The sequence below is a fragment of the Salvelinus sp. IW2-2015 genome, unplaced genomic scaffold, assembly GCF_002910315.2.
Source record: "Salvelinus sp. IW2-2015 unplaced genomic scaffold, ASM291031v2 Un_scaffold16660, whole genome shotgun sequence".
NCBI lineage: Eukaryota > Metazoa > Chordata > Actinopteri > Salmoniformes > Salmonidae > Salvelinus > Salvelinus sp. IW2-2015.
Window position 1 is genome coordinate 44,475 of NW_019957696.1, and position 25,206 is coordinate 69,680.

The following is a 25,206-nucleotide window of genomic DNA, read 5'->3' on the forward strand; positions in this document are numbered from 1 at the left end:
ATATGAATAGGCAAGGCCAACTATACTGAACAAAAATATAAATGCCACAATTTCAAATATTCTCCTGAATTACAGTTCATATAGGGAAATCAGTCAACTGAAATAAATTCATTAGGCCCTAATCTATAGATTTCACATGACTGGGCAGGGGTGCAGCCATGGTTGGGCCACCCACTGGGGAGCCAGGCACAGCCAATCAGAATGAGTTTTCCCCACAAAAGGGCTTTATTACACACAGAAATACTGTTCAGCGCCATGCTGTTTAATCAGCTTCTTGATATGCCACACCTGTCAGGCGGATGGATTATCTTGACAAAGGATAAAATGCTCACTAACGGGGATGTAAACAAATGTGTGCACAAAATTTGAGAGAAATACGCTTTTTGTGTGTATGGAACATTTCTGGGATCTTTTATTTCAGCTCAGGAAACATGGGACCAACACTTTACATGTTGCGTTTATATTTTTGTTCAGTGTACAATTCTTCCCTTTGAATATTATTGGGTTATATGAACACAGTAAGAAAAAGTACAAAAATCTATGCACTCACTACTTAAACGACTCAAACGTAAAAATAAAGTATCTGGACCAGTCCTTTTAACAAAAACCCCAATTCTTTTTTTTAACTGGTTAAAGTGCTAGTTGGGATAACTAAACAATTTTCTTTACATCCTCTTGCAGCCCGGTAAAGTAATGTGAGGGGTGTGCTGTTATACTCCCGGGCCCATGGTCTCAGACTGACATCACTGCTGCTTACAGTTCTCCTTCTTCTCTTTGGATTTGGCGCGTACAGATTTGTCGCTTTGCCTCTTGGTGGGCGGGATGAACGTTGGCTCCTCCATAAAATCATGTAAGCCGGAGTGAGGAGTGGGATGAGACTGGCAGGAGGATGTGCCTATAAGGAARAACAGGATGTCCTATAACTGCTCATTACCTCTACAGTATAAACTACATGTTATGATGATGATCCGCGGTGTTGTTATTCCTACCAGAGATTGTCGGTCCCGCTCTGATGCTCTCCTTGCCTTGTCTACTGGCCTTGAAGGTTGGGTCCAGTTCCTCTGCAATGTTTCTGATTGGCTGTTGTGGTCTGTAAAGATATGAGTAGTTGGTTGAAATATAGAACTACTTTCATAGCCAAATCTACCACGACATGATTGCAGCCCACTCAACGGATATCTAGCAATTACTTTTTCAAAAGCCCCATACTTCTTCAGCAAATGATAATCAGTCAGGTGCTAAGGAGGGCACTTCCAGCCTGGGGTTTCCCAGTGTTATATACACACACAGAGTGACTCACTGGGTTGTGGGTCTAGGGGCCTGATAGTCTGGAGAGCAGTCTTCAGTAGGAGATGGAAGGTCCTCTGAGTCCAGTCTCTCCCGCTCGATCTGAGACACAGGATAGTAAACTACAGTTATAATTATAAACAATAATATTCGTATTGAAAATGTTGTTTTGAAATGACAGACACTTAATTCAAAAGTAGTGTCAATAGTTAACACTACGTAGGCAATGGCTCATTATAGTTTGTTTTATTCTTCCCCCAATCGCTTTGGTGTGGTACATTTTCACAACTTAGTATTAAACTCAAAACAGATCAAAAAGGCAGGTATTTTAAAACTAAGCACATTTTCCATTGACTAAGTATAACATCCTCATCATAGTCACTTTTTCACTAAACTTAAAATCAGTTTAATCTAGAAATACATGTTTCACATTGCAATACATGTTCATATAAAYTAATTCTTCCATAATGCAATGCTCACATTACTTTTGATAGGATCCTCTTCACATTTGTTAAAAATACATTTCACTAGGACTTAAGTGATTATCAATTAAGAGCAGTCGGATTAACGGTTTGGTAAACCTATAGATTTTAAACTGGTTTGTCTACTACACATTTTAAGAACTACATAATGAAAATGGATGTTTGAAGTAGAAATATATTTCTAAACATTTGCAAAAACCTGTTTTAGCTTTGTTATTATGGGGTATGTAGATTGTAGGATTTTCTTTTTAATCAATTTTATAATTGAAATTGGTATAAGGCTGTAACGTAACAAAATGTAGAAGTCAAGGGGTCTGAATACTTTCCGAAGGCACTGTATGTAACAAATGCATCCTCTAAACATGTGTCCAAATTGCTTTACTAAAATTGCATTGGCCAATGCAGTACTGTAATATTAGTAGGGTGTTCGCCCACTCTGCCCAGTGGGTGAAAACGTGCTTAGGCGATGACATTACACTTCCTTATGTTAAAAAACATGTTTTATATCAACCTATGACCGAATACTCAGGACAGGCTTGTTGCAAACTATTGCGTGATAAACATTGACATAAGTGAAAGAAACAACAGTATGTTGTGTTTATTTCAGAACACCACTTGTATTTTTTGCATCATGATTATGAYCGATGTCTTCAATGATCACACACCTTTGATCAAACATGGGAGAAATGGAAACGTGATGGTCAGTCAATTTCAATGGGTAGTGCAAGTGTATTGCCTAGGGGCAGTTTTGAAACATGCATCTTGCATTTATTGCTAATGGATTAACTGGTTGTTAAAATAATTAACTGGTTGTTAAAATAACTACATTGAGAAGATATCATTAAGTTGGTGATGATCAAATCAATGTTCTTATAATCTTATATAGTTGAAGTCGGAAGTTTACATACACCTTAGCCAAACACATTTKAACTCAGTTTCACAATTCTTGACATTTAATCCTAGTAAAACTTCCCTGTTTTAGGTCAGTTAGGATCACCACTTTATTTTAAGAATGTGAAATGTCAGAATAATATTAGAGAGAATTATTTATTTCAGATMTTATATCTTTCATCACATTCCCAGTGGGTCAGAAGTTTACATACACTCAATTAGTATTTGGTAGCATTGCCTTTAAATTGTTTAACTTGGGTCAAACATTTTGGGTAGCCTTCCACAAGCTGCCCACAATAAGTTGGGTGAATTTTGGCCCATTCCTCCCGACAGAGGTGGTGTAACTGAGTCAGGTTTGTAGGCCTCCTTGCTCGCACACGCCTTTTCAGTTCTGCCCACACATAGGATTGAGGTCAGGGCTTTGTGATGGCCACCCCTATACCTTGACTTTGTTGTCCTTAATCCATTTTGCCACAACTTTGGAAGTATGCTTGGGGTCATTGTCCATTTCGAAGACCCATTTGCGACCAACATTTAACTTCCTGACTGATGTCTTGATGTTGCCATTTATTTTGTGAAGTGCACCAGTCCCTCCTGCAGCAAAGCACCCCTACAACATGCTGCTGCCACCCCCGTGCTTCATGGTTGGGATGGTGTTCTTCGACTTGCAAGCGGCCCCCTTTTTCCTCCATACATAAATGGTCATTATGGCCAAACAGTTCTATTTTTGTTTCATCAGAACAGGAGACATTTCTCCAAAAAGTAAGAGCTTTGTCCCCATGTGCAGTTGCAAACCGTAGTCTGGCTTTTTTATGGCAGTTTTGGAGCTGTGGCTTCTTCCTTGCTGAGTGGCCTTTCAGGTTATGTCGATATAGGACTCGTTTTGCTGTGGATATAGATACTTTTGTACCCGTTTCCTCCAGCATCTTCACAAGGTCCTTTGCTGTTGTTCTGGGATTGATTTGCACTTTTCGCTCCAAGGTACATTCATCTCTAGGAGACAGAACGTGTCTCCTTCCTGAGCGGTATGATGGCTGCGTGGTCCCAAGGTGTTTATACTTGTGTACTATTGTTTGTACAGATGAACGTGGTACCTTCGGGCATTTGGAAATTGCTCCCAAGGATGAACCAGACTTGTGGAGGTCTACAATTKWTTTTCTGTGGTCTTGGCTGATTTCTTTTGATTTTCCCATGATGTCAAGCAAAGAGGCACTGGGTTTGAAGGTAGGCCTTGAAATACATCCACAGGTACACCTCCAATTGACTCAAATGATGTCAATTAGCCTATCAGAAGCTTCTAAAGCCATTACATCATTTTCTGGAATTTTCCAAGCTGTTTAAAGGCACAGTCAACTTAGTGTATGTAAACTTCTGACCCACTGGAATTGTGATACAGTGAATTATAAGTGAAATAATCTGTCTGTAAACAATTGTTGGACAATGACTTGTGTCATGCACAAAGCAGATGTCCTAACCAACTTGCCAAAACTATAGTTCGTTAACAAGTATTTCGTGGAGTTGTTGAAAATCGAGTTAATGACTCCAACCTGTGTATGTCAACTTCCGACTTCAACTGTATTTTGGATCAATGGTTGTATGGTGAAAGATGTCTTCAAAATGAATGCACAATAAATACTTTTTAATATGAGACTGCTGCGTTACAAGTGTTAAAATCACCACACACACACACGTGAAAATGGCACCAAAAAGCGATTGATAAAAACAAAAAACAGCAGCAGCTACCCGTCTCTCTCTGGCAGTTCCTCTGTCATAGGGGTCAGCCAGGTCATGCGGTTCACACCGTGACCCCGGGCCATCAAGGTCACGTGAACGACGCTTTGACTTCATTTCCTGCTTCTGCATGAAGCGGGCGATTTCCTGACAGGTGAGACAGTGACCACAAAGTGTCATAATCACACCTTAGGCTTTGAAGGCTGCATTTTCTGATGGTTTTGGTAAGCCTATTATTTATCTGATGAATAGTGAGATTGGGTGATAATAAGGTCCTACAGACTTGAGAGGAGAGACTCCCATTAAAGAAACTCTGACTAAATCATTATATTTACTGCTTTACCTCTAAAACAACATCTTACCTCATCCTGAGCCACTTGTGCAACTCTGAAGTCTCCCGCTGGGTAGGAATCACGTTGATAGTGGGTGGGACGGGCTGGAGGGCTCTGCAATGACAACACCAGAGAAGAGTGGTTAACACTCAGCAACAGTAGTATTAGGGCGGAGCTGAAAGTACATCCAGCAGGCGGCACTGTGGGTGTGGTATACTTCCTGTTCCTTACCCTCCTCAGCAGCTTCTCCTCCTCCTGCAGCCTCCTGGCCAGCTCCTCATCCAGCAGCACCTGCTGCAGCTCCCCCAGGTCCAGACACGCCCCCTTCTCCGGCTGCAGTGCGGCTCCTGTGGGAGGAGAGACTTGGGTTCAGGAAGGTTTAGAGAAATAAGGGGTGTGATGCTGTGGTATGATAAAAGGTATATGAAATAACAGACCTTGTGAAGATGAAGACAGACATGTAATTAGAGGAAAGAAACGATACAGCACATGCTGTTAGATCATTTCAAGAGATGAGAGGACAAAGAAGATGAAGGCTGGAGAGGGGTTGAAGAAGAGCAGCTGTTCTCTAAAAGGAAATCCAGGTTAAGATATTTCCCAGACCATCAGAATGACCAACAATACAGAGGAAATATCACACTTTTGAAAAAATACCCTTATTCAAAAAGGCCCGCCCTTAAACACAAGGAAAACAAGAGTTGATTTTCCCAGAATTGATTGATGAAGGATGTGAAGAGTAGGTGTACACAGAGAGAGGCTGTTGGGGAAGCTTTGGGTATAGTAGAGTACAGTAGCTGCCTCCCTGCAGGTCTGCCTGTTCAGAGCACTGAAGTACCTGCAGCCTGTAGCTCTGGGTGTTACCTGCTCTGGGGGTGTGCTTGGATCTGGCCCTGATGGAGGGCCCTCTGCTGCAGAAGCTTTGGCTGCGCTGGGAGACTTTCTGTGAGGGTGGGGGGCTCTCCTCCTCCGAGTGGTACGGCTTATCCTCCTCCTCATGCTGGTGTTCACTCTCACTCCTCACCCTGCGCTCGCTATGATTGTGCCTGTCGCCCCTGCCCTCCTCCCTCTCCTGGTCCCCACCTGAGCTGACCTTGTGTCTGGGGTCTCCACTACTCCTCCTGCTCCCCTCTCTCTCTCTACTGAACAGCCTATCATCTCTACTGTGTTCATCATAGACCTCAGTCCCACTACCCTCCACTATGGTCAGGTTTTCATGGATTTTTTCTCTCCCCCCCCATGGCCACGGTGACAGAGGCTTTCTCTTTGTGAGGCACTCCTTTCCCTGACATCTCCATGGTAACTGGGCCTGTTGCGGATGGCTATTTGAAAAGCCCTCTGTGGTTGAGAGTTGTTACAGGCGATGGTATTTCCCCCATCATGCACCTGGCTGTCTCTGCCCTTACCCCTTGCCCCCTGTGACCCCCCGTTGAAGCTTTGCCTCAAGGCCACACCCCGCTCTCTTAAGTCATGGGCAATTAGCTCCCAGACATTTCCCGCCCGCCTGCTGTCCCCATGGAAGCGGACTTGTTTCTTGTCGCTGGTCTCTCTGTGGGTCCAGCGCCTTCTGACCTCATCTCGGTCTCTATCCTGCACCCCTCTGGCAGGGTCACTAGTTCTTCCTCTGTAGTGCCGCTCTCTGCCATCGTCTGACCTGGGGTCCCTGTCATAACCCCCATCATGCTCTACCCTGGGATTCCTGTCCCAAATACTATCCCTGTCGTGCAGACTCCCCCTTTCTTCCCTCTCTCCTCTGCCCCTCTCCCAAACCTTGCTATGGTCCTCTCTGAAGCGGTTGTGGCGGCTGAGACTCCCGCTGCGTCTCTCTTGTGGCTGGTGCACAGGAGTCCTGTAACCACTAGTGGCAGTGTTGAGACGTTTCTCCAGTCTACACGGCCAGGATGGAGGGAGGTGTTCAGGGAAAAAAGTGTCTATGTTCTCTGAGCCTTCATCACTCAGTCAGGTGGAGGAGGTATTTGGAGGTATTTTCTGATGAGTCTAGGGGGATCCATGTGTCTATCATGTGATGCTAGAGTTCTATTATTCTGTCCTGCTGTCCTGTAGGGCTCAGACAGAGGCGCAGCTGTAGAGTCTGACTGTGGCTGTGTGTTAGAGATAGAACACTGCCACCTGCTGGTAGCAGGCTGATGGTGCAGCTCTTCTCCATGTATGGGGCTGGTGCTGAGAGCAGGCTGGTGTGGGCAAGGAGAGGGTGAGGCAGGGACGCTGGCACTGTCTTTAGTCAAGCCAAACATGCAAACACAAAAGCAGGTGAATGTGTGTGTTTTACATGTAGTATTAGGCAGGTGCAGTAAATTGTGCAAGACAGACTTGGGCTGCATGTAAAAATACAAGGGTGCCTTCTAAATTAAATACATTTATTATTAAAAAAATTCACTTCTTAACCCTATTGGGCCCAACAGAGGCATGTCATTAAATTATCATAGATTATTTAGCTATAAGTGCACATTCAAATACAAGCTTGACAGACAAAACAACTCATACAGTGCCATGGTACATGTTATTAAGGAGATAGCTAGCTGAGTGATTGCCAAAGAGATAAGGCTGACTATCTATGCTGCCAGGAGACCTGTGGGGTCAAGTGGATGTAGATGGGAATGACAGCAGTCAAGCATGCAGAGCAAAGCAGAGTTCGATTAGGGCCCAGCCTCCCATGCAAGCATTAGATTTTACCACACAGCATCTATGATCTACATCTACAACGCGGTCACAATGATCCAGGTGTGGAGGGCATGATGGTTTGTCACTTTCAGCGTTTGAAATGAGAAACAATGGGGTTTATTTAGTTTATTAAGATTTCAAGTTCCTCAGTGTCATTTTGTCCTTGTTGTGATCATAAAAGAAAACAGCACACACCCCAATCATGGCGGGGAAAAAATCATTGCGAAGTAACAGAATTATCAGGACCGGTCAGAATAACACACAACACCCAAAGTATGATTCAAACCAAAGCAATCAATCATTAGACATGATTTCAGAAATAAAAGAAGCCACAGAAAGGAGATTATAAAAAGGAACCCTAAAACAAATGGCCTTGTCAACACAGGAGCCTTTTACACATTAAGTACACCGTTAGATAAGACATTATTGGAATGGTTAGCAATATTTGGAACGTGACAGTATCAGTTGCTTCCCTTATACAACAAGATAAACAAAGTGTGACCGTACCGTCACTGAGGCTCTCCTGCCTACTCCTCCTCTGTCTGACCCTCAGCTCCTCCTCTTCCTGGATTCGTTTAGCCATTTCCTGTGGGAACAATGTTATCAAATTTCAATGGTCACATACACATGGTTAGCAGATTTTATTGCGAGTGCAGCCAAACGCCCGTGTCTATCTTTTCATCCATGGGACCAGAACAATAAACTCAGTCAGCACGTGTCAATAAAATGAATAGTTTTGAGATCATAGAAACAAATGTCTTCAGCAGGTATCAAATATCAAAGTAAATAAGAGTGATTTGAGGTKAACTCAGAGCAGAACAGACTCTTCACACACTCAGTTTGGGCTCAGTTGCCATACGGAGTCAAAAATGTCAGCCAAGTATTACGGGTGAGGTTAACTAGGCCTCTGCCAGTACGTGGGCAAATGTTGGCATCAATGACTGCTTCCCATTTAGCTTCCACCCATCTAGCCTTCATTCAAAAACCCTTTCCACTGATTTCCCTCTGTTTCCTGCCCATGAAGGAGGTCATTAATATGTACTGTACAGATTAGCACCACAAGATGTCAGTATAATATTGCCCACAATCACCGTACAAAGACCAAAGCAATTACTCAAGATGGCACTAGCAGTTAAGAACAGAAGCTTCAAAGAAATCTGCAAAGAATGAATGGTGAGAGTGATGTGAAGCATCAACAGAACAACATGGCTGTGTATGTTGAATGCAGAGCCACAGTAGGTCACTTGTCTCCATTATGAGTGAGATCTGGCAGGTCCACAGTGGCCGCTCAGCACAAAACCAGCTCTGGGTTAGCATGGTCCCAGTTCAGTTTGTGCCGTCTTACCAACTCTTATGGTCAATGTGGCAAGACGACACAAATAGATCTAGGACCAGGCTCCTGGTGGCCTGGCGAGGCTGGTTATTTCAGGAAGGCCTGGGGGCTGACTCAATGGAAAATAATAGACCAGGCAGACCAGACCAGCAGACCAGAGACAGACAGACCAACCTGGCAGGCAGAGACTGGGCTCTGGTCTGGAAAAAGAGCTAAGAGGACTGCTTCACTTTCACCCAACACCTTGTCAACTGGGTATGCCAGAGCCACCCTGTACAAGAGCAGCTCTAATAGACCTCCAGAGACCTGGGCTATGCCTTCTATCCCCAGAGCCCTCCTGTAAGACAGACATCATCTATCCATTGTATTGAAGAAGCCCTGTATAAATATACATAGGTTCTGAATGAAAGTTGAAAAGACGTATTTTCCGGATGTTAAATGCTCATATTTTCCGGACGTTGAAATCATGTACATTTTCAGTACTGAATGAAAGTCGAAAAGACGTCATTTATAGACGTCTATGTTTGGACCAAATCAYGGCTGGTCCAGACCAGACAAAATCTGAACCAAACACAGACATCTGAACCAATCATAATAGACTTGGGTCCGGACCGGACCTAAAATCTATGTCCGTGGATGTTGGACTCAGCCAGTCCGGACCACACCAAATCTGAACAAAACATAGACGTCTATGTTTGGGCCAAATAAAGGCTGGTCCAGACTGGACCAAAAACCAACGTCCGTGGACATGAAAATCAAGGCCGGTCTGGATTGCACCAAAAAAATGCTAGTGCGGACAGGTCCAAAAAATGCCGTCAGCATCGGTCCATGCTTACTGGGTGGTGTAGCCTACCTAGTCGGACTGCAATGGAAATGTATGTATGCCCATCCATGTGTTAGGTCCACCGTTTGTTCAACATGCTGTTGCATTGGCTTTATTAGTCCTTATTCCTGTGACTCATCAATTCGGTTATTTAAGCTCTGAATATCATCTACCCTGAGCCTATTTACAATGTGTTTATACACTATGATCAGCTCGTAAAAAAAATTAAAAAAATTGACGGATACAAACTTAAAACTACTGATCATGACAATTTAGCCTACCTGGTGAAACTCCTGGACAGCAGTTGTGAGTAGCCGGATTATCAATTCCATATTGTCCCTTTTACTTTGACCTGTTTTTAGGATATGTTAACATGTCTGCATWTTGTTTTTGTTTTTTTATTGGGCGCCATTTAGGTTAGGCTATTGGATCGGAGAAACCGGCATGCGGTAAAACGTGTCTGTCTCATTACATTATATAGATTTGATCTCCAGCCTGTAGGCTACAGAAAAGGCCACACTTTCTACCATATGCTATATCTGCTACATGATTTATGTTATATATACATTTATATATTTTCTCCCCAATTTCGTGGTATCCAATTGTTAGTAGTTACTGTCTTGTCTCATCGCTACAACTCCCGTACGGACTCGGGAGAGACGAAGGTCGAGAGCCATGCGTCCTCCGAAACACAACCCAACCAAGCCACACTGCTTCTTAACACAGCGCGCATCCAACCCGGAAGCCAGCCGCACCAATGTGTTGGAGGAAACACCGTACACCTAGCGACCTGGTCAGCGCGCACTGCGCCCGCCCCGCCACAGGAGTCGCTAGTGAGCGATGAGACAAGGATATCCCTACTGGCCAAACCCTCCCTAACCCGGACGACGCTAGGCCAATTGTGCGTCACCCCATGGGCCTCCCGGTCGCGGCCCGGCTGCGACAGAGCCTGGGGCTCGAACCCAGAGTCTCTGGTGGCACAGCTAGCACTCTTAGACCACTGCGCCACCCGGGAGGCTTGTTTTTTTGTTTTTTTTGACGGAACATTGGTGGAGCACCGCAGCGATGCATCTCTCCAACAGCACCCTGGCACGCTGGGAATGGACAAGCTAAATATTTTGCACCCCTGCCTTTGACAAAGTGGGCATTGCTTATCACAGGGCGGCATCAGCGCTCACCTAAAAAGCCCATATGCCACTGGTTGAGAGAAATTTAATTATGTGAGGTTGTGTGTGTTGTTAGAGGTGCATCTTGGTCAGTTTAGCTCAGAAAATGCCAACCTCRTCAATCTGCCGCCATAGTCGGCCGGCCTTGCCTGTACTAGCTGACCGATACAGCCGTCTGCAGCAAGGGGAGAGAAATGCCCCCCCCCCATGTCGTCATCACTGGGAAATGTAAATGATTGAGATTGATATTATTTAAACGCTTACAAACAGGGTTGTCAAACTATTTTATAATTTCTTTAGAATTAAAATTACATTTAACCTTAAATGTCAATTATCTAAAAGCGTTTCTCCATATTCACAGATGTAGCTTAGACCCTACATCAGAGGTTTGTGTGTTGTGCCAGCCATTGATTGABACACAAAATACTCGTGTCTTGTGTCAGGGTGGGCGTCATGTTTTGGCTGATAAGCGTACTGAAATGGGAATAAAATTTAAATGCCGACTTTCAAATGGTACCACAAAGATGGTTATACTGTCAATCCTCCATAGGAAACCTTTTGAAATCATAGAAATGTCGATAATAGAATAGACAGGACCATTTAAGTTGACATTCGACGGTGGGTAGTAATTATTAGTTAAAATGTAAATTTCAAAATGGTGGACCATTTCATTGGCCTGAAGGGATAAATCCATTCTACTTGTATGAATGAAATGACACCTGTATTCAAGAGCATGTTGTGTCTCCACCGATGGTGGGCACAACACAGACTCAACACAGATTATGTAAAGTAAGGTCTAAGCTACACCATAGGAAACAAACAAAAGTTTATGCGTTTTTAGATCAACTTTTTTTACTGTCTGCAAAAAAGGACAACAATCCCAGTCAGTATAACCTCTCGACACCACTTGTAGATCAAACGCTGCAGGTTTAGAGGGTTCTCAGTTCAACATCTCTAATGACACAACAAGTGAAGTGTTAAGAAAGACCATACGAGCACAAGCCCTGTTTCTCTAGCTTGAATCACAGAGCACTTCGCCAGCTCAGCGTTGCCAGCCTCAGCAGACAATTAGCAGCTTGACATGGCAGGTTAGCTCAGGAAGTGCCATGGGGATCTGGCATTTAGACTGACTGCACCGCCTGGTGCCGTCTGTTCTGCTGTGCAATTAAACAGTCAGCAGGGATGCTAATATTTAATCAACACACTACATCAGCCAATCTTCCATAAAGGTGAATTTGCTTGGAGTGTGTTTGCGCATCGTTATAATTAGCTAACACTGATGCTTCTGAAATTGATTTAGCACTATTACGTCCATGGAGTAAAGACTAAGCTTAGTCAAGTGATTCTACAGACGAGCAAAGACATTGACCTTCAGACATCAAGTCTTTAAAGAATTAATTAAAATMAACAAATTGCTGTCTTTTGGGGACTTGCAATAACCTTGGAACTGGAATATGTATACACAAACAGGACTGACAACATTAAAGACCACCACTTACAGCAATACTACTGTTCCTGGGCCAAGCTACAAAAAGATTTCCACCCTACCCCTAGAATGATGGACACACCCACGGTCTGCTCTGACTTCACTCACTCTGAACAAGGATCCTTTATGAGAGACTGAGGCATCTAAGCTTCATCTAAAAAGGGATAATCCAGCCCAAACCACTAATACCTATGATTCACAGTGGTAAATAACACTAATGTGACAAAATCTAATACAACACATCCATAGTTTCAACCATAGTGGTGGCTGCATCATGTTATGGGTATGCTTGTAATCGTTAAAGGAAAATTACACCCACTGCTGATGTCAAAAGGGCTTTATAAATACATTTGATTTGATTAGTCCATTGTTGACATGGACCAAAAATCTTTCGCTTGTCAGTAATAACATTAACTAATAATAGTAATAACAAACTTTCAAAATACAGGAATCATCCGCGTATCATGCTTTTTGGATCATATGACGCAAAAAGCGCCATCATATGATGTAAAATACATCATACTGGTATCAAGTCTCCATCGTCGTATTGTGTATCTAACCTAACGTAGCATGCGTAAAAGTGTATCCATCTGTGTCCGAGTTGGAAATGAATCATGGTAATTTAATTAATTACCATGTTTCTGCGCTGAACTAGGTTGAATATTTGCTTAATGAAAACTACAACTTCCTTCTGCCATGTTTCCCATATAGTTCTGGACTTTTCTCTCATGAATGATTTGATTTCTCTCTAGAGAAACGGTGTGCTGGGCTCACAAAAATCCCGAAATGAAACGTTCAATTACTTGAATTCCAATGTCGCTCAATTAGTTGTTTAACCTCTCTTGGGAAGGGGGCAGTATTTTCCCCTCCGGATGAAAAGTGTGCATAAAGTAAACTGCCTGTTACTCAGGCCCAGAAGCTAGGATATGCATATAATTGGTAGATTTGGATAGGAAACACTCTAAAGTTTATAAAACTTTATAATGTCTGTGAGTATAACAGAACTAATATGGCAGGCGAAACCGAGGACAAACCATCCAGGGAAGAAATAAAATTGAGGRCATAGGATTTTCCAATTGTTTTCTATGGGATACTCTTATTATTAGGAACCTGGTTGCAGTTCCTATGGCRTCCACTAGATGTCAACAGTCTTTAGAAATTGTTCAATGTTTTTCTTTTGAGAAATGAAGAAGTAGTCCTATTCATTGTAAGTGTCACTCCAGGTGGACTCCACTGTTTTGGTGTGCGTGAACTGGAGCGCGCTTCACGTTGTTTTTATCCGTTATTAGAAACAGTTTATTCCGTCTTAAATTTTATGATTATTTACGTTTTAGGGTACCTGAGGTTGGATTAGGAATGTTGTTTGAAATGTTTGGACCAAGTTTACAGGTAACTTATTAGATACTTTGTAAGCATGTTGGGCGAGTTGAAACCGATGTATTTCTGAATCAAACGCACCAAATAAATGGACATTTTTGGGACATAAAGAAGGACATTATCGAACAAAAGGACCATTTGTGATGTTTCTGGGACACTTGTGTGCGCCAACAGAAGAAGATCTTCAAAGGTAAGGTATTAATTATGTAGCTATTTCTAACTTTGTGGCGCACCTGCCTGGTTGAAATATGATTTTCATGTGTTTGTATGCGGGGCGCTGTCTCAGATAATCGCATGGTTTGCTTTCGCCGTAAAGCCTTTTTGAAATCTGACAGAGGCTGGATTAACAAGAAGTTAAGCTTTATTTTGATGTATAACACATGTATAACACATATTTTCAAGAAAGTTAAATATTTCAATTTGGTATTTTTGAATTTCGCACTCTGCAATTTCAACGGATGTTGGCCAGATGGGACACTACCGTCCTACCTGGCCATATTAATAACCTCCCCAAAAAACACAATTTTGGTTAAATCGCTCAGCACTAGCTCTTCGAGACTTATCCAGAAATACACTCAGCTGTAATCGCTGCCAAAGGTGATTCTAACATGTATTTACTCAGGGGATTGAATACTTACCTAATCAAAATAGTGTTTTTTTTCATATCATAATATTATTTTTTACAAATGTTAGAATTTTTCACTTTGACAGTTTGACATACATTGCCATTTTTTGTCAACGATCTACTCAATCAAATACATTTTAATCCAATTTAGTAACAACAAAATGTGGAAAAAGTAAAGGGGTGTGAATACTTTGCAGGCAATGCACACATTTTAGACAAGATATTTTACAAAGTTGTACAGATAAAGCCTCTGCATCCATCTAGCCTGTTTGTCATTATACTATCCTTCAGTGAGACAGTAAAAGGGATGGAGCATAATCTGGAGTAAATTACCAGGAAACTGCTCAACTTGTTATTCACGCTAAAAGCGCACAAGTTGTCTCTCCGGTGGCCTTTGACCCTGCTCAAATCTGAGTGGGTAAACCAGGGGCCCATAGCAGCATTCAGCTCCACTGGGACCTTATTCATTACAGAGCCACATTATATATCAAGCCACTTGGACCCCACAGAACTAAAGTAGATACAGGAAGCTAGTGGAATTCCACTTGGATTACTGAGCAGTGAGTACACAATCAGTATTGTAGAGAACCACTATGAACCGTCACTCTCTCCTCAAATCAAATTAGAAGGCATCTGCAGTTTACCTCGTCCTCCTGCTCCCTTCTCTGAGCCTCCTCATCAGCACATCTCAAGATCTCCTCCTGGATCATCCTGGCGTACTCCGAGTCCTCCTCCTGACTGTGTGCACGGAAGGGACAGGGGAGAGGGCAAGGATTACTACGGAGAGATCAGACCACCCTGTGTTTCATATACAGTATAGTATATGAAACAACATGCTGCAAGCCATATGTACACTATGCCAGAGTACACATATTTTAAATGATGTAAGAATCAAATCAAATGTATTTATATAGCCCTCTTACATCAGCTGATATCTCAAAGTGCTGTACAGAAACCCAGCCTAAAACCCCAAACAGCAAGCAATGCAGGTGTAGAAGCAAGAAGTGTTTATGGAAACCGTCTAGATCAGTCGGGGTCAAACTGCAGAGGGTCACAATTATTTTTGGGTTTGTTGAGAAAGATACATTAGGAAAAAAACTATTTTTTGGAACATTTTTATTTTCATTTTGATAAGAGATTAAAATGTAATGAATTTAAGGTTATTTGTTGATGTAAAATTATAAGTGTTTATATTTTATGGTTGTGTCATTAGATTTGGAGTGGGGTCACGAAAATATAGGGTCCCCAGAAATTCTGGTGGGAAAGAAAATGGGGTTCTCGCTGAAAAGTTTGAATACAGGTGGACTACACTGTTTGAGATAATGACAGACAGGTAAGTACAATAAATGCACAGACGTAATATGGAGTGTATCAGGTAGTGTGTGTGTGTGTGTGTGTGTGTGTGTGTGGTTTCGTTTTACTATCCTTGCAGGGACAAGAAGTCCTCACAAGGATGGTAAACCAAGGAAAATTCAGAGAAGTGGGGACATTTCACCAGTCCCCACAAGGAAAAAGGCTATTTTAGGCTTAGGGGTTATGGTTAGAATTAAGGTTAGGGGATAGATTTAGGGTAAAATAGTATTTTGAATGGGAATAAATGTTTGTCCCCACAGGGATAGTAAAACAAACGTGTGTGTGCATGCACAGCGAGAGTATGAGGTGGAGAACGTGTGTGTGCATGCACAGCGAGAGTATGAGGTGGAGAACGTGTGTGTGCATGCACACCGAGAGTATGAGGTGGAGAACGTGTGTGTGTGCAGCACACCGAGAGTATGAGTGGAGAACGTGTGTGTGCATGCACATCCTAGAGTATGAGGTGGAGAACGTGTGTGTGCATGCACACACGAGAGTATGAGGTGGCAGAACGGTGTGTGCATGCACATTGAGAGTATCGAGTGTGGAGAACGTGTGTGTAAGTAATAATTATTTAAATCAACACATTGCCCTTACAGTTGTCTAGATGCCTGGCTCAGGAGGGCTCTGTGCTGAGTGCTCTGTTCCTCCTCCTCATTCTGCAGCCTCTTGGCGATGCGGATGTCATTCTGCACCAGCTGGTTCTTCTGCATGTTAGTAGTGTAATACTTCTCAACTGGCACAGAGGGGAACACAGGGTTACACAAAAACAGATAGAGTGGACCAACTACTACTGTAACAACTCCGATAACTGTGAGGGACTGGGATTGATAAAGTTGTACTTACTTTCCTGTTCCTGTAGGTTGTGTGCCAACGCTCCATCCTCTAGGACAGCAAAAACATGGCACACTGAAGGAAGAAAAAAAATGGCAGTTAGTCAAAAGCCATTTTAACATTTCAAATTACAAAAGAAACCAAAAGAAAAAACATTTATTTTTACAAAAAGGAGTAAATGTCTTTATTTCCGTGTCATAAAATGTGGCCATAGCTTGGGGGGAAAAATATTAGTTCCTTAATGAGAGAAAGACAAGTGACGTCAAATACTTCTATGTTATGTTTCGATGTACAGTAGATTCAATACTGAAAGAAACATAATACTGAAATTGCAACTGCCACTGTGGTACAGTAACAAAATATCTGACTGGTGCTGAATTGCGCTGGAAGGAGACAATGTAGTGGGCAGTTGCATTTTTGGCACAGCACTCCCACAGACCACATCAATAGTCACCCATGGCATGACATCCTACACTGCCTGTTCCAATCACATTTTGTACTAACAGGCCAACAGAAAGGGTACAAGTAAAAAGAGTGAGTACACTGCCATTACATACACTACATCTAAACAGGCTATACAAACAAACCCTCCCTGTGTGTTTGGGTATGTCTATTATTGTAGTGTGATGACCAGAGTCAATGAGTTTCATGGCTGGAGCTGGAGGACTGCCCAGTGAGTCTCAGAGGAACACCCAGTCTGGAATTGTGCCAGCAGCTGCAGTGTAACTGTGCACCAGAGCAGACCACGCCAGACCAGACGTTGTTGTGTGCTGTGTGTAGGGTCTGAGCCTCTGTGTCTCTACCGTCACTACTCCCTACAGCCACACACTAAAAAGGTTTGCCTCATGGCAGTGTACTCACTCTTTTACACAAGCACCCAAAAAGCATATTGGAATACATAGTGAAGAAACAAAAATACATGCAAGAGATATTTTAAGTGTATTCATACTGAATAAAAATATAAAAACGCAACATMTAAAGTGTTGGTCCCATGTTTCATGAGGTGAAATAAAAGATAATTCCACAGGTGCACCTTGGGGTGGGAACAATACAAATGTAAGGTTGTGTCAGACAACACAATGCCAGATGTCAAGTTTTAAAGGAAGCATGAAATTGGCATAATGACCACAAGAATGTCCACCAGAGCTGTTGCCAGAGAATTTATTTATTTTCTCRACCATAAGCTYCCTCCAACGTTGTTTTAGAGAAGTTAGCAGTATGTCCAACCAGCCTCTCAACGTGTAACCACACAAGCCCAGGACCTCCACATCCGTCTTCTTCACCTGCAGGATCGTCAGACCAGCCACCCGGAGAGCTGATGAAACCGAGGAGTATCTGTCTGTAATAAAGCCCTTTTGTTGGGAAAAACTCATTCTGATTGGATGGGCCTTGCTCCCCAGTGGGTAGGACTATGCCTTCCCAGAGACAACCACAGCTGGGTGCCCCTGCCCAGGCATGTGAAATCCATAGATTAGGGCCTAATTAATTTTAATTGACTGATTTCCTTATATGAACTGTAATTCAGGAGAATATTTGAAATTGTGGCATTTKTATTTTTGTTCAGTATATAAAACCGTAAAGTAACTTTTTACAGACTGTCTACCACATAAAGACAACTCTAGTGGACACCAGGAAGAGTAGCTGCTGCTTTTGCAACAGCTAATGGGGATCCTAATAAAATACCAAWTGTATTTTACCTTTATTTAACTAGGCAAGTCAGTTTAAGACTAACAGCCTAGGAACAGAGGGTTAACCACCTTGTTCAGGGGCAGAACGACAGATTTTCATCTAGTCAGCTCGGGGATTCGATCTTGCAACCTTTCGGTTACTAGTCCAACGCTCTAACCACTAAGCTCCAATAAATAAACAGCAAAACACAACAAATAAATTGACAACTCGTAAATGGAATGAACCAAACCTTGTTTCTCACATGTGTAGCCTAGGTTGTGTGCTCTGTAAACAAAGTGTCCACTCTGACAATGAGAATTGTAAAAGACTAACAATAATAATAATACCAAATTGAATGCGTTACAGGAAATGACAGTAACCAAACAAACATTGTAGACGGTAAAATGTACTACTGGTGTGCCAAGTAAAAAAATCTGTCGTTCTGTCCCTGAGCAAAGCAGTTAACCCACTGTTCCCTGGGTGCCGAAGACGTGGATGTCGATTAAGGCAGCCCCCCACACCTCTCTGATTCAGAGGTGTGGTTAAATGCAGGAGACACATTTCAGTTGAATTCTTTCAGGTTGTACAACTGACTAGGTATCCCCTTTCCCCTTCTTTTTTCTTTGCAACTGCTCGAACAGCCTATCGACCAAACAATCAATCAGTTGGCTAAATGGGGTCAGCCCTAAACAGCATGTCTGAGTCCTTCCTGAGGAGAGGCCAGTGTGTACAGATCTATTTTTAAATCTGGTGCCTGCTGGGGCCCCCACAGCAGCATCTAAAGACCCCCCAATTCAATCAAACTGCTGCATTATGGCACGGCCGTGTTAAACAGCGACAGCTCCCCCATCCCAGTGACTGAGATATACCGGCCACCTGCTGAACATAGTGATGCACCAGATCAGATTACAACCAAATCGTCAACCATTCCCCCCAGTCKATAAGCTACCAGAAAGTTAGAYGGAGAGAGAGAGAGACAGAGACACCAGATTTGCAGAGGAGAACTTTAGTGAGGAGGCTGGTTGCTGTTAACGGTTTTAGTGAGGAGGCTGGTTGCTGTTAACGGTTTTAGTGAGGAGGCTGGTTGCTGTTAATGGTTTTAGTGAGGAGGCTGGTTGCTGTTAATGGAACACAACATTTGAAACTTTAGGTAGAAAAATTACCACTGTGTTGCTCCCCTCCTTTGATCTTGTTTTAATAGCTAGTTTTAAGAGACCAGTGGGTGGGTTGTTTACAGTAGCCCAAGGAGTGTCTAAACATCTCTGCCTGCAGTGTGCATTTGTATCTGGGGCTGACATGGTAAAGTCACTCTGGCAAAATAAACACTACATGCTTGACAGACAAATGGCTCCACCCCATAGCCAGTCACATTCTCCTGTTCCTCAGTTCTGACCGAACAGACAGTCTATCAGAGCTTTTACAGTCCTTTTTTCAAACACACATATCAAATAGCCTACACTACCGATGTCATGAAAAGGAGTCATTTCTTTGAGCAGATTGTGAAATTCCAATTAAAACACCCGTTCTCATCATCGACTGGGAGAGTCCCATGTTAACGGTCAATGATCAACCACCTGTCTCTGTCAGGCTCCATGTATCCCTCTAGCTTGTCTCGACCTCTCCTTTCTAAATAGGTTGAGACTGAAGCCACCGTTTCTCTGGTGAACTGTAGTAGCAGGGAAATGTTGCCCTGTAGTTACCTGCACTACACCCTGCTCTAACAATGCCATGTTACATTTTGGGTTTACACAAGCAGTCCGAGTTCAGTCAAATCGAGGATGTCTCCCTTTCTTCTTGTTCTGTAAACAGGGAAGGGAGGACACGCCCACGACCCTTTCATACAGGGGTTCAAACCATGCTCCGCAACAAAGACTGACGTTTCTAGTTGGTCAATTTAGGCCGGGATTCAATTAGATCCTGCTTTATTTAAAAAGGTCCTTTCCGATTGCACCGACATCTGCAGCATTTGCCGTGAATATTGCCTTTAAAACGTGCATTGCCGACAAAGCATAATCAGATTGAATACCGGCCGTAGTCTTTTTGAAGGCAGCATGCAAAAGTGCTCAACAACACTGTAGGTCAAAAGGTGAACACTCTCTCTGACCACTAAGCCGAGATGCATTAAGTTTCACGATCACTGTGGAGGAATGCCAGTCTGAGTCTGGCCAGCATTAACCCTCATCCAGACAGACAACACACTTACACCTGCCATATGGCTAAAGAGACTTTACCACTAACTGGATCGACCAACTGCCCTTGTGTCCAGTCTGCCCATTGTGCCACGGAAGGAGTAGGATTAGGCCCTAATCTGGCTTGGAATCAGGACAGCTCAGGAATTGAATTCTTTTTCCAGGCCTCAACTCACTCAGAGAAATTATATTGAGATGGGACACACGAGGAAAAAGTGCATCCATCTTGAAATGCATTATTTTAATCAAAAATCATCATGCTAAACAGAAACAGAAGGCAGTGACAGCTCAACTCAGCTCACTCAGGCCCGAGAGCAGTGGAGGTGGAAGTGACTGGTGGGCTACGTGGGTAGGTGTGTTAACCAACTTGTTTTCTGGAACTCATTCAACACTTAAACTACGCTCAAGTTCCACATCCAGGGGTGTGGATGGGGAGGGACACACACTGCATGACAGGGCTGGGAGGGAGTAGTCTGTGGTGACAACAAAAACAGAGCGAGGAGGATAGATTCAGCACAAATATGTTGTTTACATGATCTTACAGGGGAGGGGATCTTAAGCTTCTTTACAAAGGCACTGACTTATAAAGCATGTTTCGTAAGAGGATAGGGAGTAAGAGGTCAGGTGGAATTGGTAGTGGCACTTGAAGGAAGGACGAATTGGTGGGTAGGGGTTACAAGGGTATCAAATTGTCAAGATGAGGGAGTCAGAGGGAGGACATCCAGGGTTTCTGATAGACCCAACAATGAAGAAGAGAGAAACAGGTTGATAAGGGTTCCACACAGTAGCTGTTTTCCAAAGTCTGCTGTTACAGCCTCTCCAGAGGAAGAATCAGTAAAATGAAGTGCAGAGTCAGAAGCAGGAAGCCATGACCTTTACGACCTCTGGGTAAAAACAACCTCCCTTATGAATCTTCCTCCACCGGAGATGTCAATCATGCACGAGGAAAATGACTGGTGTTAAAACAATGAATAGAGTGCAAATCTGTCCAACCAACCTAAAGTGCGAGGAAGCCACTGGTGAAACACACTTGGATTTTATCTCCACAGCCACTTGGCCTGTGGATGTAAAGTGGCTGGTTGACAAAAGAAGCGGAGGAGGGAGAGTGGGAGAAAGTGAAAAGGGGTTCTATTTTAGGCCAAATCCCCCCCACCCACTCTTCTTTTGGGTAAAACCCAAAATGTTTTACCTTTATTTAACTAGGCAAGTCAGTTAAGAACACATTCTTATTTACAATGACGGCCTACCCCGGCCAAACGCAGACGACGCTGGGCCAATTGTGCGCTGCCCTATGGGACTCCCAATCACGGCCGGATGTGATACAGCCTGGATTCGACCCAGGGACTGTAGTGACGATGCAGTGCCTTAGACCGCTGCGCCACTGCCTTTCGTCCCTCTCTATAAGTTTGAATGTTTTAACTAGAGTTGGGACCATCAGCTCCTGTGTGCTCAGACACTGTACGGTAAATATCAGTGTGGGCTAGAGCTGTCACAGAGCAGAGAGGAAGAGCGAGGGAGGGCTGTGTGGACTGGGAGAGAGAGTAACTGGGTCGTCACTAGTTGCCACAGCCAAAGTCATAACCCCCCTCGCCCATTTCTACAATTTCTCTCCTTAAAATATGATTTTAAACCTAACCACACTGCTAACAGTATACCTAACCCTAACCTTAAATTAAAACCAAAAAGCACAAGTTTGTTTTCATGAATTTTTACGATATAGCTAATTTTGACTTTGGCTGTGCTATATAGTGGAAACCAAGTAACTGGGATGGGGGTCAGAGGGGGGTGGGGGCCTTCCTTAGGGAGCTACATTCCTCCGATGAGGCAGACTATATCAGGAAAGCAGAGAAGAAAAAACAGGAACAGATAAGGGGGGAGTGAAAACAAAGCAAGTTGACTTGGCTGAGCTTCTAGAATTGGGAAGGACAATTGGGACAGTGGGAACAGCACTTCAGGAAATTGAGGCAAAATACAAACTAGCAGTAGGAAATTAAATAACTTAACCCTTTTGAGTAAACCAAACTAAAACAATGAATGCATTCTGACAAATCATTTTGGTAAAAATGTATTGTGATGGTAAAGTTTAAAGTGATCAGACATCTTTGAGTGCTGCTATTGTTTTAGCAAGTAGTGTAGTGGTGCAATAGAGTCTACAGTGGGCTTTGTGTGTCCACTGTTCTCTGCTTAATAAAGCATGAAAARGCTCTCTTACACACTGTGCCCATTGTCAATGGAAACAAGTACAGAAAGAGCAATTATTATCTCAACATCTATTGCTGTCCTGCTCATTAGTTAGCTTTTATGCAGAAATGCCAAAGAAAAAAAAAGTTACACTACCCAAGCTATGACCTACTACTGTCATTACAGTGTAAGAAAATGCGAACCCATCGGTTGAAAACAGTAAGTTTGTATCGGTACTGCATTAAGTGCCAACAAAAAAGTAGCAAGTTAAAAAAGTAAACTTTGCTTACAATACAGAGTGGGGAAAGAGAGAGAGYTCTAACGTGCACCTAGCCAGTGGGGCCATCCTCCACCCTCAACTGCAGTGAGGGGGGGGGGGGCTTTCTGGAATGGCCATCACATTCCAGGCTCTTATCTTCAGTGTACAGGCCACTCGCTACAAAGCAGCCTTGGCTCTGACAGTGTACAATCCTGCCTGCCTGTCTTGCTAAGACATCACAAGCACCTCTTATCCCAGATGGAAAAAAAGCAAAGCCCTTACTGGTGGAGGACAGATAGGACAAGGCCACAACACGTAACCCTTTGCCGAAACACATTTACAGGCTTCTGGGTAGCTAACTAACACCCACCTCCCTCCATGATATCCCTCAGGAGTTCTACATAATGTGGGTCTGACTTTTTTTAGTTTCACAGTAATCCAAAGTCACACACACACATTGGCACATTATTTGAAGTGAGGGCGAGGTGGTATGGTCAGGGCATATGTAGCCTGGCCTGAAGTGTTACGCCTTTATTTCCACACACACCTGTTGACCTGGCCAGTGAGTCTAGTTCTCTACTTACCTTCCTGGACCCGTGGCAGGTGGGACTGATCAATCTCCAGCTCTGTCATGGCTGCAGGAGGCCAGTCACAGCCTCATTGTCCTCAGTGCTGCCCACAGCAGTATCAGTACAGTAAGACCCTGGGGAATGATGGGTATATCATAAAGATAAGTGAGTCCAGTACCATAAAAATAGTCATGTTCAACACTGATCTGCAGTAGTAACTCTTATAAGAGACAACACATTTCACAGCAGGCAGGTCAAGCAGTTGACTTTCATAGTCCTCAAATCTAAATGTGCTATTTGGCTTACAGGTGTTTCTTTGGAAAGAAGACTGRACAGTAGGCATTCAGTTGAAGAAGCACACATTACATCATTCCTATAGACTCTCCTATGTTTATGTTAAACATTCAAGAACTATTATGAAGGTTGTTGACTGACATAAGCTGTTATGGTTGGAAGATAAAGTCTAAACTCGAGACAATGTTGTAACGTTTAATACTGTTACAAATGTAACCACCATGTAATACTTACACTCTACTGAACAATAGTGAAAAGGTCGAGAAACGCGCACCTAAATGCAAAGGCTTTCTACAGCAGGATCGCTACGAGATGGACCTAATTCCATTCCAAAGGCAATGTACAAAATTGTAATGACATTTTTATTATGATAATGAGAACACAGACAATGTGCTCTTTGTCAAATGAATAAAAACATCAACAATTGTTTAATGCGTGTCTGTCAAGCTCATCAATCAATCGCTAAAAACATTCCCAACCGAAACAAACAAAAGCCAACAAACAAAACCTAAAGCTGTAACCTACCTGTATCCGCAGCACACAGTCCTGAATATCGTTTGTTCGCGCACACAAAAGCGCATTCAACAATAAACATGACAGTGAAGTCTAAACTTTGAGATTCTGTCGAAGTTTCTTATTTTCAAGACACTTTATCCGCAGTTATCCTTTCATGTTCGCCATAGTCTCCGATACGTCTCGCWAACCTATTCCAGGCGTCTCGACCTAATACAACTATCCTTTTAGCTTATCAATTAAACAAAGCCGTCAGTCTGGTAGTTTGATGGGAAGCCAGCGGGGACAAACTTAGCACACTATCTCTGTCAAGTTGTTTGGCTCGTGGCACTAAACACTGGCAGGAGCAATCCGGAATCCTTGGGACGCCCTTAACCTCTAACCCTTAACTCCTACRTTTACCACAACCCTTACCTATCCCTAACCGTAACATTTACCTTAACCATTTTACATTTTCACCTCAACGGGGTAGCAAGTCCCATGGATTCCAGATAGCTTGGACCGTAGCACTAGACAGCAGCCATGTATATACAGCGTGCGGGATCCCGTTTTTTTAACCTGTGCTCTCTCACAAACTCGTGCACGCACTTATAAATATTTATATAGGCGTTTATTATCAAGATCATTTTTATTTTAGAATTATACAGACTTGTGTATGTGGCTGGGACTGGACACTACATCGTTTTAATAATTGTTTGTGATTGTTCCCTTCTAATTCAAAGTTCAAATTAACAGTTTAAAATAGGAATGATATTTTTATGCATTAAAGTTGAACAATGCATATTTGAATTAGGTATTTTCTGCCGTCTGTTGGTGCTATCTAAAAACAACAATCTGTGGTCATGGGATGACAACATGGGTGACAAGTGAGTGGCCTGAGTTGTTTGTGGAACAGACAAGGTTAAAAYTCAGCCACACTGCAACATTTAGGGAACTGTTTAGCAAAGTGTGGGGAGTGTTATACATCAAACATGAATGTGCATTCTTTATAAATGCAATGTGTCAAGGGGATCTATTGGCTATAGTCTAACATTTGATKGTATCCAGGCTACTCCATTAATATGTTAACAAATAAGCCTTGCTATTACCAGCCTCCATTTGAATCGCACCAGATAATGTGCCATATCCTTATAA

General features: G+C 42.9%; 1 protein-coding gene across 2 annotated transcripts; it reads right to left on the minus strand.

Annotated features, from left to right (window-relative positions):
* Positions 1-380: 380 nt before the first annotated feature.
* Positions 381-24,649, minus strand: LOC112081022 (coiled-coil domain-containing protein 50). 2 transcript variants are annotated; one of them, XM_024146980.2, is made up of 12 exons: positions 24,510-24,649; positions 23,281-23,399; positions 16,412-16,474; positions 16,163-16,301; positions 14,857-14,950; positions 7,910-7,988; positions 4,955-5,070; positions 4,754-4,837; positions 4,404-4,538; positions 1,301-1,389; positions 990-1,090; positions 381-895 (listed from the first exon to the last, which is right to left on the minus strand). In XM_024146980.2, the coding sequence occupies exons 2-12, from the start codon at positions 23,327-23,329 to the stop codon at positions 744-746; spliced, it is 1,101 nt and encodes a 366-aa protein (XP_024002748.1). In that variant the 5' UTR covers positions 23,330-23,399; positions 24,510-24,649; the 3' UTR covers positions 381-743. The 2 variants fall into 2 exon arrangements, with proteins under 2 accessions (XP_024002748.1, XP_024002747.1); XM_024146979.2 differs by lacking the exon at positions 24,510-24,649 and adding an exon at positions 24,085-24,353.
* Between the last annotated feature and the right edge of the window lie 557 nt (positions 24,650-25,206).